This window comes from Manihot esculenta, chromosome 5 (genome assembly GCF_001659605.2).
Source record: "Manihot esculenta cultivar AM560-2 chromosome 5, M.esculenta_v8, whole genome shotgun sequence".
Lineage (NCBI taxonomy): Eukaryota > Viridiplantae > Streptophyta > Magnoliopsida > Malpighiales > Euphorbiaceae > Manihot > Manihot esculenta.
In genome coordinates, this window is record NC_035165.2 from 6280845 (window position 1) to 6297959 (window position 17115).

The following is a 17115-nucleotide window of genomic DNA, read 5'->3' on the forward strand; positions in this document are numbered from 1 at the left end:
GCCTTGGGCATTAATACTGAAAGCTAATAAGTATAATCTCTTTCCTTTGATTCATAGTATAATTGTGCCCTGAAGGCATTAATATTAAAAGCTAGCATGTGCATTAGTGTTGTCACATCTCTTCCATTCATTTTATAGTAAACCTATGCCTTAGGGCATTTATACTAAAAGCTAGCAAGTATAATCTCTTCCACTCGTTTCATAGTACAACTATGCGGCGGGGGCATTAATACTGAAAGCTAGTAAGCCTGTGCACTAGTGTTGCAACATCTTTTCCATTTGTTTCATAGTACAACTATGCCCTGAGGCATTAATACTGAAAGTTAGCAAGTATGTGCACGGGTGTTGCGACATCTCTTTCATTTGTTTATAACTATGTCCTGCCCTGGAGCATTAGTACCGAAAACTAGCAAGCATGTGCACTAGTATTGCCACATCTCTTCCATTCATTTCATAGGACAACTATGCCCTAAGGCATTAACACTGAAAGCTAGCAAACTGATGTTGCCACATTTTTTCTCATTCCTTTCATAGTACATCTATGCCCTGGAGGCATTAATACTGAAAACTAGCAAATATGTGCACTTGTGTTGCCAGGAGCATTAATATTGAAAGTTAGCAAGCATGTGCATTGACTATGCCCTGAGGCATTAATGCCGAAAGCTAGCAAGCATGTACACTGATGTCACATTTCTTCCATTTGTTTCATATTGTAGCATGTGGCTTTTTTTAGGGCATTTGTTCAGAATTAACTTACTATTGAAAAGTACAACCTTGTGGTTGGATAATTTATATCAATCGTGTTCAACTTTGGAGGTTATTGCCCATAATTTTTTTATTTTAATCTTTAAAGGCATTATATAATCCATCATATTTAAAAATATTTGAAAAAAAATAATCCTTCATCTGATATAGTTGATATATGCTTGTTCCTTGCATGAGAAGGCTGTTATTAATTTTTTATACTATGATTTTGCCATGTATCAGTTCTAATAGATATATAAACAAAATGACTTCAGGGATTTTTAAGTAATGTTTTTAATAATAAGAAATTTACCAAAATGAGAAATTGAAGTGTAATATTTTTAAAGCTGTGGAAAGACTATTATCAACTACTGCTCTTGTTATATTTTTCTTTTTCGCTTTTCTTTTTTGGACGTAAGAATTCTAGAGACACTATTAAATTGAAATCGAATTAGATTGCTTGTTCGAATTGGACAATTCAGCCTTCAAATGGGGGCGCAAGTAATCGGCTCCAAATATAAGGTTTTGATCTGATTCAATAATCAAAATTGATCGACCGATTTAATTCTAATATGGTTCATAATTCAAACTAAACTGCGACTGAGCATTGGATACACTGAGATTTATTTATAGTAAAAAAGAAAAGTATTTGGCGAGCACCTAGGCAGTAGGCACCTACTGTACACGAAGGAGCTGGAATTGACTGGAGGGAGAAAAAGGGCTTGGTTCTAGCAAAGGGTTTTTTTGCCTGCTGTTCTTTTATCTTTGTTGCTTCTGTTTGAGTTTAATGTTGTTTTTTTGCCGACACTTCAAACTGCTTATGTATATTTTTTCTGCTTTAGAAAGGTTAGATCTAGTTTAAAACTAAAATATCTTTGAGATGCTTAGCCAATCTAATTTTGGATGGCTGACTCTCAAGACGTGAGAGAGTAGTCGAAAGTGTAGTTTGCACGACAATGATAGCTTTGTTGCTTCCCTGGGTTTTGACTTATATCCCACTCTTAACATCTAGAGTGACACTCGATGGGGTCCCATTTGTTCCTCAGTATGAGTTTAACCACTTGGCTCTAATTATGGGTGCTTCTCTCTCCTAATGAGTTTGATGTGTGCAATTGAGTGCACGATTGGTTCTTGATGTTCCTTGTTTTGACTATTGGGTCTCTTCTCTAAAGCAATTATGCTTATTTCTCGGTGGATTCCGAAGCTTTTGCCTCTCTTTCCAAGTTATGTTTGCAGCGGCGACTTCTTTCTGTTGCTGACCCATCCGCTAGGGTACGTGGACAAACCAATGGGCTGGGTTAAATGTGATAGGCATTTAGGTTTTTCTTAGATTCAAGCCTATTAACTATTTGTATTGGGTTGTGCATATTTCTCTTATGCAATTCAATATCTTTTGAGATTTGATCTCTGTTTGGGAAGGATGACATAATAGTTCCACAAAATATATAACAAAGTAGAGATTCCAGATGTCATCTGAATACGTTGTACGATGATCACTCACTGTTGAAGGAAAGATGCCAATTTACTCTCAATCTCTTCTTTGGCCTGTCTATCAAATGGGTCCTCACCCATATATAGGTCTAAAATTGATCGACAAAGGAGTTTGCTTTGGATGCTTCCCACCTCCTTCCCATCAACTGCAGAAATTGTATCAAAATGAAATTAGAAAATCCATCATATGACAAAACTGAAACTTTCATGTGAAAGCATAAATGGCTTACTATTTATCCTCCACATAACTAGGACATTTGTATGGATTGTCATTTTAAATTACTCCATTTTACTGATGTCAAAATGCAGCACCCTCAAAAATGTACTTTAACAAGAATTAGCTTATGTTGCTTGGACCATTAGGTGTTGGGCATGTACACATTCTCGTGTCTGATATATGTTTGACAAGAATGTAGTTATGGGCCAGAGTATCGACAAATTGAAGAAGTTGCATAGTGGCTGATGTGTATTTAAGACAATAGGTTCCTAAGAAAGAGAATTCAATCCCAATGTTTTATTTTGTGGTGATGTCTACGATCCATTTTACCACTTCAAGGTTCCATCATTCACATTTCTTTCTTTACCACTGGTTCACTATTTTTCAAAATCCAGAAAAGATTTTTGGTTACTACTAATCAAAGTTCAATTTGTTAGGTCACATCCCTATTTCAAAGCTTTGGCGACTGCAATTAAGTTCTAGATTATAAAATCATCAAAACAGTCATAGCTGAAGTTGGATCACTAGTTTTAACAATATCAGAACAACTAAATTTAGAATCATGGAAAAGATAGACAATCATGCAGCAAGTTAACTCGAAACTTTAGATAACATAACAAGAGAAAAGGAAGTGAAAAGGAAGTCTTACTTCTTGTTCGAAGCACATGGCCACGATCCTTTGAGAGCTCTATCACAGAACCCTTTGGTATTTTATATTCATCCTTAAACTGTGAAGCAAACCTACACGTGTATCGACTATTAGGAGAGTATAAATGCACAAATATATGTCATCCAGGCAACTGCTCAACCAAAAACTGACAATAGACTGGTTCTTGCTAAAATTGCAGGTCCATAAAAAAGGGGAAAAAATAAATTCTCTCTTGGAGGGACTGTCTCAAACTTTGGAACGCATGGAGAAGATTGAAGTAAATCAGACAAAAAAACATTATTGCAAACCTATTATGCTGTGCTAGGTATGTATATCCAACTGCAATATGAAATATTTTGTCCCACAACAGCAAGCAAAATGGAGACTTAAAATATCACTCGTCCTTAAAAAATTGGATCATTTTTCAACCATAAAACCAAGTATAGTACCTGAAAAACAAAAGATCAAAGAAAGAATAGCAACCTCCAGAATTGTAATATATCAAAATTGTGACCCTCTGAGCAGTTATACTGCATTAACATTTTATAACCATTATGGCTAAGGAAATGGCAAGAATACTACTATTGGAAAATAAATTCACCTCCGAAGCAATTCCTTGTTATCTGGCCCACCGAACTTTTGCAGTCTGCTTCCCACAGATTCTTCAAAAGCACTTCGTACAGAGCGAATGCTTAGTTTACTATATACTATCTGCAGTCGAACAGTCATGCAAATATCACCTTCCATGAGATCCTCTTTGAACCCTTCGTTTTCCTTAAGTTCAGAAATGGATAGTTTTCCATATTTCTGACCCAGGACTTTCTTCACTTCATCATTGTCAGCATAAACACCTATCAAATTACATAATTCTGTCAAAATGGAGAACTGACCACTATTTTGTCATTGTTCAATTCTATGTACCAGAAAACATTACACACCTTAGATTTGCGTTCTGTAACTATGATCCAGGTTATGGATGATTAGAAATTTGGATTTTTATGTTCACAATAGCATTCCAAAATGCAATCAACTATAAGTAGAGAATCAAACAATCTTAATGAAACAAATCTTGGATAACTGCTGTTATGATCATCAATATTATGCTGTAAATTTTTGGATTCAGATATCTTTACAGCAATAAAGTAGTTATTATGGATTTTTTTTTAAAATTAAACTAATTTATTAATATAGTACAAAAACTTCTTATTCTTATTTCATGCATTGTATGATACTATTCCATTTTGCATCACATATGCAATCTAGACAATCTATTTTGTTCTCATTAAACAACTTCAAAGAAACCTACACCGACGATACCACATTTCTAGACAATGTAATACCTAGCTAAGTTCCGGCGTCGGAATTCCAACCTTCCGACGGAATCCCCGTTGGAATCCTGAATCTCGAGACTGGAATCTCTTAGAAAGGTAAAATAAGGTTTTTATAAAATGAATTTGAAACTTTTTCTTTTAGAGTTTATGTTAAAAAGAAAGAGAAGAGTGTTGAAGGAAAACCCCAGGTTCGGCCGTCGAAAGAAGGTTCCTCCAGGCCGCCGAAGGTGGCTCCTCCAGCCACCTATAAGAGGCCTTCAGCCCGAAAATGAGAGAGTTTTCTCTCCATTTTCGGACAGAGGTGAGTCATTGCCCTCCCTTTGTTGTTCTTGTTGTTGTTCCTTCAATCTCCTCAGAAAATTCATGAGTTTTCCCTCGTTTTTGAAGATTTGAGTTCAAATCTAAAGTTTTAAACCTTGGAGACCTCCGGAGGCCGTTTTACCTCATCTCCAAGTTGAGGTTGCTGGCACCTTTAGATCTCCAAGAGGTAAGTCTAGATGTTTGCTTTTCCTATGTTTTAAATAAGTTTTAAGAAAAGGTTAAGGGTTAATAATGCATGAAATGGTTAGATCTAAAGTTTTAGGGTTTGTGTTAGTTCTGATGACAAATGCTTCCTCTTGTGTTTTTGTTGTTGCTTGGTGGGGCTTAGACTAGTTTTATGTCCCTTATGCATGATTGAGTAAGTAGGAATGTTCTTGAGTAGTTGGGTGTGAGGATTGGAGTGTTTTGGTGGCTTTGTGCATAGGGCAGAATCGGGTTCTGCCTTGCTGGAGAACCTAGGTTCGACCGCCGAACCTGCTTGTGGAGGCAGCCTTTTGGCCGCCTAACTTGCCCCTAAAAGCATGGACTTTCGGATCTGTGAAGGGGTTTAGGCCGCCGAACCTACCCCCGAAGGTTGCTGACTTTCAGATCTGTGTGGAGTTTAGGCTGCCGAACCTGCCCCCGAAAGTCTCTAACTTTCGGATCTGTGAAGGACCTTCGGCCGCCGAACCTGTTGCCGAAAGTCCTCTGCCCAGTCTTCTTCTGCCTGTTTTATATGTATGTTTTAGTATGTTTAGGGGGGTTCTTGGGGAATTGTTGAGAGTCATGTAATAATTATAATTGATCCCTCATTTGAGTCCATCTGTGTAGAATTGGATCTAGGAGACCGTAGAGACCAGCAGTGACCAGCAGTGAGATAACTGCGCCAGTTTTAGGCAAGCGTCAGCTAGAGGTGAGTAGAACTGAACTAATCTATTATTTTAAAGTAATCAAACTTTTTAAACATGTTCATGCATCACGAATGCCATGTTTATGTATTAGGTTGTTTTGCATTAGAATTCACGAATATGATGCGTTGCATAATTTACTGTTAATGTGGATGAATATTGGATGATCCACTAGCCCTCAATTATGATATGTTATGATACGATACGAAAGTCCAGGTCGAGACCCATTCTACGCCCTTGGCAATATGTAAGAGAAAGTCCAGGTCGAGACCCATTCTACGCCCCTGACATTATGGATAAGTTATGTTATGTTTAAGAGGAAGTCTTGAGGAGCTCCATCGAGGGCCAAACACTTTTGGAATATGTAGAGAGTTATTGGTGATAAGTCCATCTTGATGTGTATTGTTTGTGTTGTGACGCATTTCATACGAGCGTATGTTTATTAAACTGTTTTTATGTTCTGCTCACTAGGCTCTTGTAATTTATCCCTTTCCCCTAACCCCAGGTTTGTAGGGTCAAAGATAGCTCGGGAAGTCGGCATAGTTGCTGGTGTAGTCAAATGTAATAGTATAGTGTGTATATGTAAATTTTAATGGATCAGAATTGTGCTTGGCCTTAATCCCTGTTAACATGATCCTTATGTAAAATTTTTAATTATGAGTTATGTTTGAACCAAACTTGAGGCATGTGATGTTTAACATACTAGAGCATTTGATGAGGGCTCTAGTATGTGTTTTATGTTTACAGTTTTGATACATGTACAAGTTGAGCTTGGTTTTATGGAATTTTTAAGTTTTTGTTATAAAGAATGATCATGTATGGGATTTTATCAGGTACCCAGAATGTATAGTAGGCTTGTTACGGGTTCCGGCGACCTTAAGCCGATCTGAATCCTAGTGCTGGTAGCGTTCTGATTTCCGGGTCGTTACAAGATGTTTTATGTTCTCATTTCCATTCCATGTACCAGAACGATCCACGCTCTAGGTAACCTAGGCTCAAAATATAATACATTGTCTTTCATTTGTAGTATATACCAATTGTTTAAATAAACTGAATATTGTGCATAAGGCTAGTATCGGCAGAAAGAACCACAATATTGGCATGCATAAAATTTACAAAATAATGCTGGAAGATGAGCATATCCATAAAACTATAAAGAGGAGAGTGGAAGAACCATCACATGAGGAAGTTGTCACATCAGAATAACCTGAAAAGGTTCATAGGGACAGGTAAAAAACTTGAGCTATTACTGTGGTTATTTTTCAGAAAAAGAAAGATGGTACGCTTCTTCCAAGCTATATGTGTAGTGAATCCCATCTACATAGGCATTGTGTCAATAATGTGAAAATATGTTTCCAAGAAAGCATATGGGGAAAGAAACAAGTCAAGCACCCTTAAATGGTCAAGTAGTATTGGACTCTAGAACCATTTTGAAGAGAAGTTAATTGAAAATTGTTTCTCTTGAACACTGAAATGTCCTCGAATTATACACATAGCTTTCATTTTAACAGTAAGTCACTGAATTCTTCTTGCTTTCTTGGCCATGATCAACCCATACTTTTCTTTTAATAACAAAAATAGGGCATGCTGACATCTAAAAATAGTTCAATGGCGCAAATTGTACTCTCAACACCCATCTAAATAGAAAATGTGCATCATTCCATGAAATGAAGTTACACTGCAAGCAAAAATCAAAGCTTTGGAAACTAAAAGAAACAAAAAGGTTTAATAAATATGGTTACCAAATGCATAGACATCAATATTCTTCAATCCCAAAACACTCTTTCTTCTCAACCCAATTCCCAAAAGTCTCTGCGATTCGGAAACGACCGAAGGAAATGACATACCGGTCTTCGATTCCACAACAGTAGATGACGTGTCAGCCAGAGAGAGTGATCCCCAGGGCAATGAAGAATGATTAGGTAGGAGAAAATCCAATGCATTTTGGAGAAATGAGCGTTTTGGGTTAGTAATTTTCTGAGCAGCAGCTATGCCGGAAAAAGCAGCAGCTCCGGCAGCAAAGGAGCAAGCCACGACAGTGGCGGCGGAGAAGGAGCGGGAGGTGGTGGCATTGGAAATAGTGCAGGGGCGTTTGGGCTGAGAAAACAAGAATGGGAAGCGAAGTGAAACCATAGTTGATTTTGTCGGGTAGATGGACGTTAATCGGTTATTGTATACTCCGATTCTTGCTGGGGAGAGAAAAACAAGCGTGCGACAAAGGCCCAACAATTTGAAGTATTGGGCTGGGCCATGCTCATATCCAGCCCAATAAATTCTCGTTAAGAAAAGCAAGTGGGCTAAGCCCATTTAAAAAATAAAAAATGAAATTGTTTTAATTTGATATGAATTTAAAAATTACATATTAATTATTTTAATTTGATTAGTAAATAAAAGAAGCAGGAAATAGCAATAGTTGTGTATAAAATTAGCACCTACCGCCAAAGAAACAACTCTTAAACCACCACATGCATAGCATATATGTGAAGTCATATCATTAGGCTTATCAAGAGAGAAACACTTTGATTGTGTTATATGTTGAAGTGACGATTCTTCTTTTTCCAATTTCCATCATACATAATTCTTATTTGAGTAATTTTTACAGGGTAATAAAAAATAAATATTAGCTAAAATCATGATAGATTTTATAACTAAATTAAAATTTTTATTTAAAAAATTAAAATAATATATTATTTTATATAAAATCTAGGTAAAAATGATTGATTAAGTCAGCAAAAAGAGAGACCAACTGCATTTTGTTCTTCAGATTTGTGGGAATGGAAAAATAACCAAGTCATTTACGGGTACAATAATAAATGATTTAGAGAATTTTCAAAGACGATGGCTCAAAATTACATCATTAAAAAAACATGTACATATTTTATATTCAATTTCATATTTTTTGACTGTTTTTTTTTCAGAAAATAGATTATTAATTAAGTTATAAATAAATAAATACACACTTAAAATAAACAGACTAAAGAAAAAGGGTCTCTCTCTTAAACACAACAGGAGAATAAAATATAAACCTATACAGAAGTCCACCTCAGCTTGAAAGCCTCAAAACTCCAATATAAACCCCAACAGAACCAAATCCTAAATATATTTATTATTAAAATTACTATAAAATATATTAAATAAGATATTGGTTAAATTTTAAAATTAAATAATAATAATAATATTCTAATTTCTTTGATTAAATCAATTTATAAGTTCTAAAATGAAAAAAATAATTCCTTAATTTTTTTTTTTTTGCTTCATAAACTAAATTTATAAGGTAAGAGAATGTTATAAACAAAAAATTCAGCTTACTTTTGTCCCTTATAAATTGATTTGATCAATTTATAAATTAAAACAAATATCCAAACGCAGCTTTATTTTTATGGAATTATATTACCTAAAAAATTGTTATTAACTGCCCATTTCAAAGGGCACTTGTCTTAGTTGTCAATTTGGATTAAACTATAAATATTACAAAGTCTAAATGGTAAAAATATTAAAAATTTCAATTTTGATTAAATCTTTTAATTTTATTAATTTAATCTTAAACTTTGATGTTGTTGTCGATTTTAGTAATAATTTAATTAACAACAATTAATCCTTTTCATTAATTAATAAAAAAATATTATTTTTGTTTATAGTCAAATTTAGTTTATTATTAATTTATTCAATAATTTTTAATATTCATTAAAGTTAACAACCTTTTTATTCAACAAATTAAAAAATAAATTTAAAAATTATTTAAGTTAATTTATACTGAACTTTATTATTAATTATAATTTATAAGAAGTCGAATTAGAAATATGTTTTCTTAACTTTTCAATCTATATACAACACCATCAAACTTTTTTCTTACCAATAATTCAGGAGTTAAGAAATTTATATTAAATTATGAATAAATAATTATAATTAAAAAAATAGGTGGAATTTCGTTTCTTATTTTCTTGAATATACCTTGAATTGTTTGGTTTGGAAGCGGAATTAAGGAATATAAAATAGGGATGTAAACGGGTAGGGTATCCGTGAAAATTAAATTATTCGAACCCGAATTCGATTTATATTAGTAATATCTGAACCCGTTCTGAACCCGATTAAAAATTAATTTAAACTATTATTTTTAAAACCCGAATCCATCCCAAATTCGATTATAACTACCCAAATAGTTCGGTCGGATCGGATACCCAAAAATATCTAATCTGTTGCCATCCCTAAATATAAAAGAGTCAGCAAGAAATTTATTTCTTTTAAAAAATCATTTAGTCAATCCAAAATATATTTATAGTCATCATAGATTAATTTAAGACAATTTATATATCTAATGGATTTTTTTTTAGCCACCAATATTTACTTCTTTCCTTGACCAGCCAAAATTTCCATATTAAATATAAATATTATCACATGATATTATATAATTAATAATAAAGTCATCAATCGTGATAATTAATCAATATTATTTTATTTATTATATTATTTTATATATAAAAAAATTTCACATCTTATAATGGTAATGTAAAAAAATAAATAATTTACTTTACATGTTCCAAAGAGATTAAGATAATTTAAAAAAATAAATCACTTCTTTCAATCTGAACAGGGTGGATTTTTCAATATCACGTGCCACTGCTACGTTTGGGGTTGTTTTCTGGCAATCTAGGACTATGATTGTGGGACCGCGTTTAATTAAATTTTTAAATTTAGCTTATAACCATATTACATATCCGTCCGTTGGTAAAAACTAAAAAGAGACTAGCTACCCATATATTTCGGATCTAACACGTGCCCTGTTGGAGTCCTGAATCCACTTTTCATATTTTTTTTTTAAAAAAAACTTTATAATTTTTAAAATTTAATGTAATCAACGAATGTGTTTTTCTTTTTTTTTTTTAATAAATATTTTATTTTAAAATTTTAATTTCATTAAAATTAAGGTGATTTCATCTTTATATTATTTTTTTTTTCTCTTTTGATGGCACAAAGTTGAGCAGCCGCAGAACTCGAGTAAGACCAATAAGCATGAGAAGACCCATTACTGGTGAAAATTCTACGGCGCTTCCCACGTGTATTGAAAAAATTATAAAACACAAACGGTCGTATTGTTTAATTATTCCGTATATTATCAAAAGAAACCACTTAAAATTATTTTAAATTATGCTTTTCACTATTCAATTAGGTTTAAACCTCTAAAATAATTTTTATTATTAGAACCAAATGGAGAGTAATTCAATTAAGATGAAATAAAAATAAATGAAATTGAGAAGAAAGACTTTCTATGAATATTGATTGTTTCAGTTTTATATAAATTTAATTTATTTCTTTGCGCGTATGGAAGTGGATTTAGATTTGAGTTAGCGATTTAATTTATGAAAGGTCTAAAAAAAACCTGATCGAGTGTGTAAGAAATTTCTCTATTTGAGTATGAAATGAAATGGTGATTGGCAAAATGTGTGTTGAAGGAGAAGAGTGTAGATGTGCAAGTGATATATTTTGGTTAATGATATTGAACTGGTTTTATACTTTATGTGGCAATGTGGAATGATTGCACGCAACTTGTTTGATGCAATGATAAAAAGAAAGATTGTCGAGTACTGCATGTTTTAAATGTGGAAGTGATTGGATTCTATGAATTTTTTTCAAAGGTAATTAAAAGTATTATAGTCATTTCATATATTAATAATAATTTTGATTTCAACTTTCCCATAATTAAAATTCAAGAATGAAAATATTAATTTATAAAATTATGTTAAATTTAAAAATTAAAAAATAATTTTTTCAATAAAAGAAAATAACAACTATATAACGTATATTGAAACTTAATGTTTCGCTCGTAAAATGAATAAAAATCGACTAATATTAATCCAAACTATTCACGATATAAATTTATTATTGTAAATAAATAATTAAAATTTTATAAATCGATATCGTCATTTGTAAAATTTCATTGCAAAGTAAAAAATATAAATTTTTCGAAAATTATTGTTGACAGTGATTCTGCTCATTGATTGCTGCAAAGGTGCTTAGGTCCCTAGCATAGCTTAGGACTCTTGAAGGGCACTTTGGTTTTATCTCAACATTTTGTATCAATTTCTCTCTTTCACGAAAAAAGAGGGTAACCAAATTATTCATAATTTAAGTATAAAGTTCATCTTAAAGGACTCTTTTATATATAATAGGTTTTTCAGAAAAATTTTGTATTTTTTTAATAAATTTATCGTTTAAAAACAAATGCATATACACATATAATTCACGATATATAAAAATTAAAATTTTAAAAAATACTCATAAAAACTAAGCAATTTGGTTAATAACAGTGCTTAAAAGGTTAACAATCGGTATTTTTACTATTTTTACACATTTATTCTATTTATTTCTTATTTATTCATGACTATTATTTTAAATCTAAATATTAAAAATATAAAATTTATAATTTATTTTAATTTTTTATTATTATTAATCAAAGGGTTAATATTTACATCAAACACATTGAAATATTAAAAAAAAAACTCATATAATTTAAAAAATTAATCTTTTTTAACAATTATTATTGATGAAATTAGTTGAGAGGTGCTTTTTGATCTCGCTTTCGGGAAGAGTTTCATCTTGCTCTGATGACTGTATCGATACGTCTAGCAGTGCATCGTCTCTCTAATGCATCTCTCTCCTTTGATTGTGGTTGAAACAGTGCAATTGCTCTATGGATGTTTCCGTGCATGTGGTCTTTATTAGTTTTAGTTTTTGTTGTTGTTGCTTTGGTGGTAGCTCCGTTTTCATTCGCTTGTAGTTTATTTTGTCTCCTTTTTCTGATCTTCGTGTCTGCAAAGAATGATGACGAATCGATAAATGCAGTGGAATCAGCATAAGTGTGTTTGTTAGTATCGAGTTGGTCCAATTTGATTGAATTGGTTGGCTCGTTTTATTGGATTTTAATTGTTTGGTTTTGTTTCTATATGTTATTATTTATTTTAAGTTTGTAGATCAATTGTTTGTAATCCTCTCCATAGCCATACGAGCTTTGTACCTTGTACCTCTTTAAACTTTACTGAAATATAATTTATTTGTATCGGTTAAAAAAAATTTATTGGTTCAAAAAATAATAATTTTATAATTTTTGAGTCTAAACTTTAGATAAAAAATTCTTAAATATTGAATTTGTTATAATTATAGTAATTTTTTAAATTAATTTTAATCAAATTTAAATTAATTTACACCGTATGTCATATATTATTATTTTTATTAAATAAATAACTTAATTATCTGAAATTAAATTTTAATTAAAATTTTAATATCTTAATTATATAAATTTCTTAAATTATATAATTAAAATACTTAATTCTCTTATACTTAAATAAAAATTTTAATTTAAAATTTTAGGTAATTAAGAGTTTAAGTATTAACTAAAATAGTAAAAATAATGATACAGTTAATTTAAATATAATTAAAATTAATTTAAAAATTTATTATAATTATAACAAATTTAAAAATTAGAGTTTTTTATTCAAAATTAAAAATTTTAGACTATATGTATAAATACTTGTAAAATAGAGTATTTTTAGCCAATAAACCTAAAAAAAATTACAAAGTTATTAATTCAAATCATAATTAAAAAAAATCATACACTTGACTAGTCCATTAATTAGTTTGACTCTATTAAGATTTTAATCAAGTAAAAATTTGAAAAAAAATAAAGAAAATAAATGTTCTAGAAGTCATTTAGTTGAAAATTTGATCATGGATAGTACTAGGAGAATTCATCATTGCATTCGAAAATTTGATCCCAAGGACAGTTTAGACTAAGGGGAGGAGGGATTCAATCCCACGTGTCTAAACCAATACAATCAGTGCAGGCTAGGCGGATTTCTCTTATTTTCTTAGTAATTCTTGAACTCGTTGGTTTGACTATAAATAATATATAGAAGCCAATGGTGACCAGAGATCTTGAGAATGAGACACCACCAGGAAACTTCCCAGATAGTTAGTAATATAGCCGTCATGGATTAATTTAAGATTATAATACATGTATTAATTAGCCACCAAAATTAGCGTATTAAATATGAATATAATCACATGCTATTCAAACACTGACGTCGGAGTTTGAAGCAACAGCTATGACTTCTCACCACTTGCCTAAATTCAGTGGTTCAGTAAATTATAATTTTAATAATAAATATTAAGAAGATAATTTATTCAACTATTGTATTTTTTATTTTGACTATATTATTTTTTAAAAATTTATTAATTATATTTTTTTAAATTAATTTTTTACTTGAATACTAATATCGAAGCCAAATATGTAGTCAGAAGGGATGCACCCATATTCCATTAATATTTGGATCCTTTATTGAGAAAAACGAATAACCAGAACATGCGAAACGTGTTGGCCATTCTTTTTCTTTTGTTTTTGAAAAACATATGATGGAACCTTTAATTTATTATACGATCATGAAAAATATTCATACAAAATATTTATACAGTATTTAAAAGAAGTTTAATACTAAATGAAGATAAATCAATAAGATTTATACTAAAAACTTCACTATATGCACTATTCACACTATAATTCGCTATCAAATAAAAAAATAATTTAAAATTATTTTAATATGTAATTATTAATGAACTCATAAAGTCATGGATCATTAATCAAGATTATTTTATTTACAATATAATATTTTTTATAAATAAAAAAAGTTCACATCTTACGATGATAACATAAAAAAAAATTTCAGTTATATATCACTATATTATGCATTAGGGCATAAAAAAGAATAAACTATTTATTTTAATTTATTTAATCTGACTTTATCTAATAAAAATATTTATTAATTATTTTTTTATCAATAACAGAATCGCTATTAACAAATTATTAATGTTTTTAATAATTTTAATTTATTTTTTAAAATTAATATATTAATTAATGAGTTGTTCTTAGAGGGAATAAAATAAAATAAAATAAAAAAACAGGGCGCAGTTAGCCATAAGTGGTGAAGCAGCTAAGCAAATATTTCGGATCTCACCAGGATCAAAATATATATTTGGGATCTAAAACGTGCCAAGTTGAGTTCTCAATCCCATTTTTTATTTATAAAAATAAAAAATTTATTATGGTTAAATGAAAAATATTCATATCATGAATGACTCATAAAAAAAAAATTATTGATTGTAATTTTAATTTAATTGACTAAAAAATAAATTTTTGACTAAATTATACTAGACGGTAATAACTTTATTATTTTATTAAATTTTAAAGTAAATTCTGCAATATTTGAATTAAAGTAAGTGAATTATTAATGATTTTTGTTATTAAATAATTAATAACATGATTAAATATTTAGTTATATTATTTTATAAGTTAATAAGTATTTAATAAACTTTTATTGTATTTCATGTATTAAAAATATATACAAGTATGCATTTACAGATTTAATGTAGTGATATGTTCATCTAAATAGATTTGAAATGTCTCATATTCTATCATTCGATCTCTAATTTTTATTTAAAAAAAAAATACATACAAATATATATATTGAGCAATTAATTAATAATTTTTTATATTATAAATAATAAATTAATTAATAAATTTTTTAATATAAAAAATATGAAATAGTAAATTTCTTTTATAATATAAAATAAAAATATACTTTATAAATTAATGAATAAATATATATTTAAAAATATTAATTTAATTGATAAGATAAAATTTTAAATTTTTTAATTATAATTTAATATGAATTATGAAGAAAAATAATGGTTTATATAATAAGAAAATTAATATTTATAGTTTTTAATTTTTTATTTTTAAAAATATTTTTTAATAAATAATAAAAATAAAAACACAATACTATCAAATAAATAAATTATATATTTTTTATAAAATAAAAAACAAAAAAATCGTAATAATAATGAACGCAAAATTAATATGTCGATTCTCCAAAATAGAGAACTCCACGCAAACTCTACGTCTGGGTTGTTTCCGATCGTACTTAATAATTTAATTTACTAGATTTAAACTTCTAATCATAATTCCAAATTTGTTTACCACACAAATTTTTTTAAAAAATATAATAATGTTAATTAACATTTATAATTAATTATTTTTTTTTATAAATACTTTCTAATTTAAAGAAAATTTTTCAGTAAGAGACTTCTATTACGATGGCTTCAGTCCCAAGTCGAATTTTATTATTATTATTATAAATGAATAAATTTTAAAATATTTTTTTAAATAAAAATTAAAAATTAATAATTAAGAGAGTAAATTTTTCAGATTTATTTAGATATACGTATCATCAAGTTAAATTTATGAATGTAATAATTTTTAAAATATAAAAAAATTTAAATTAATTTTTAGACATATTTAATTATTAAATTAATGAATCACACGAATTTCATAGATGGTGATATTAATATCAAAATAACTTATTAAGTGTCAAATTTTTAAAAAAGTTGATGAGTCACATCTACAAGTAATACCAAATTAAATTATTAGGGTTTATTTTTGCTAGATTTTTTCTAATATTCTTATGTGGAGTGTGTCTATTAATCTTCTCAAAATTAAACATATATATAATTTAAATTCAAAATTTCTAAAATTTTAAAATAACTTCGACTAAAACTTATTAATAAGCAACAAGAAAAGCAAGAATCAAACAATGGAAGTTGGGAGAGAGAAATTCCATGGTGGAAACAAACACAGAGAATGAAACATAATCTTTAGAAAAGGTCATACAGACAATTTCTTTTGTTGGTTTATCATGTGTCCTAACCAAATCTTTTAACTGTTTATTACATAATCTGCTCTCATGGTGTTGGAGTGGATAACTCGACGTGCTGCTTTCACAACTGTCTGATTTTTCTTTTTTTCTTTGGCCATTATTATTAATAATTAAATTATATATTCAATTCTTTTTAGTCAAGCTACTTGAGTCAAAATATGTGGTCTGGTAATAATTTTTTATTTTTTGGTCATTCAAAGTCACGTGTTTCCCTAATGATATTAATTAAATTTATTTTTTATTCAGTCATAAAAAAATTATTATTTTTTTTCAAGATTTGTATGTAAAAGTCATATATATATATGTTAAATTAATAAAAATATTTTCAATTTATTATAATTATATTTAAAAAAAATAAATTATAGTAATTTATTAATACGTCTTTGGCTCCAATTTTATCCCTAATGAAAATTTTACAGTTATATTTTTGAAATCAACTCGATATCACAAAAATTTAAAGATAATTTTAATATTATGATATTAAAGTTTATTAATGAAATGATTGAATCATGCACGTAAAGGTCGAGAACGTAAAAAAAAAAAAAATCTTAATAATTTTGAATTATGTTTTTTCAAAATCTTAATATGGATAACTGCAAAAAAAAAGAATATATAGTGAGAGAAATAGCCAGCAGCTTTGCCTCTAGTATTGACAAAAATGATTGGATTTTCCTCTTTCGTTGGATTGCAAAATCTTACACCTGTCCTTTTT

At 29.2% G+C, this 17115-nt stretch overlaps 1 protein-coding gene across 1 annotated transcript; it reads right to left on the reverse strand.

Moving 5' to 3' along the window:
* Positions 1-2085: 2085 nt before the first annotated feature.
* LOC110614817 (fatty-acid-binding protein 1) lies at positions 2086-7794 on the reverse strand. The gene is made up of 4 exons (XM_021756484.2): positions 7383-7794; positions 3703-3952; positions 3102-3193; positions 2086-2381 (listed from the first exon to the last, which is right to left on the reverse strand). Exons 1-4 carry the CDS (start codon positions 7771-7773, stop codon positions 2242-2244), a joined length of 873 nt encoding a protein of 290 aa, XP_021612176.1. The 5' UTR covers positions 7774-7794; the 3' UTR covers positions 2086-2241.
* Positions 7795-17115: the final 9321 nt, after the last annotated feature.

Bases quoted from the DNA above. Each gene is read 5' to 3' on its own strand.
- LOC110614817 (XM_021756484.2), bottom strand. From the start codon at position 7,773: ATGGTTTCACTTCGCTTCCCATTCTTGTTTTCTCAGCCCAAACGCCCC. The intron at 3,953-7,382 runs GTAACCATATTT...GTAATTTGATAG, and splicing joins TATTGATGTCTATGCATTTG to GTGTTTATGCTGACAATGAT. The intron at 2,382-3,101 runs GTAAGACTTCCT...CAATTTCTGCAG, and splicing joins CCATGTGCTTCGAACAAGAA to TTGATGGGAAGGAGGTGGGA.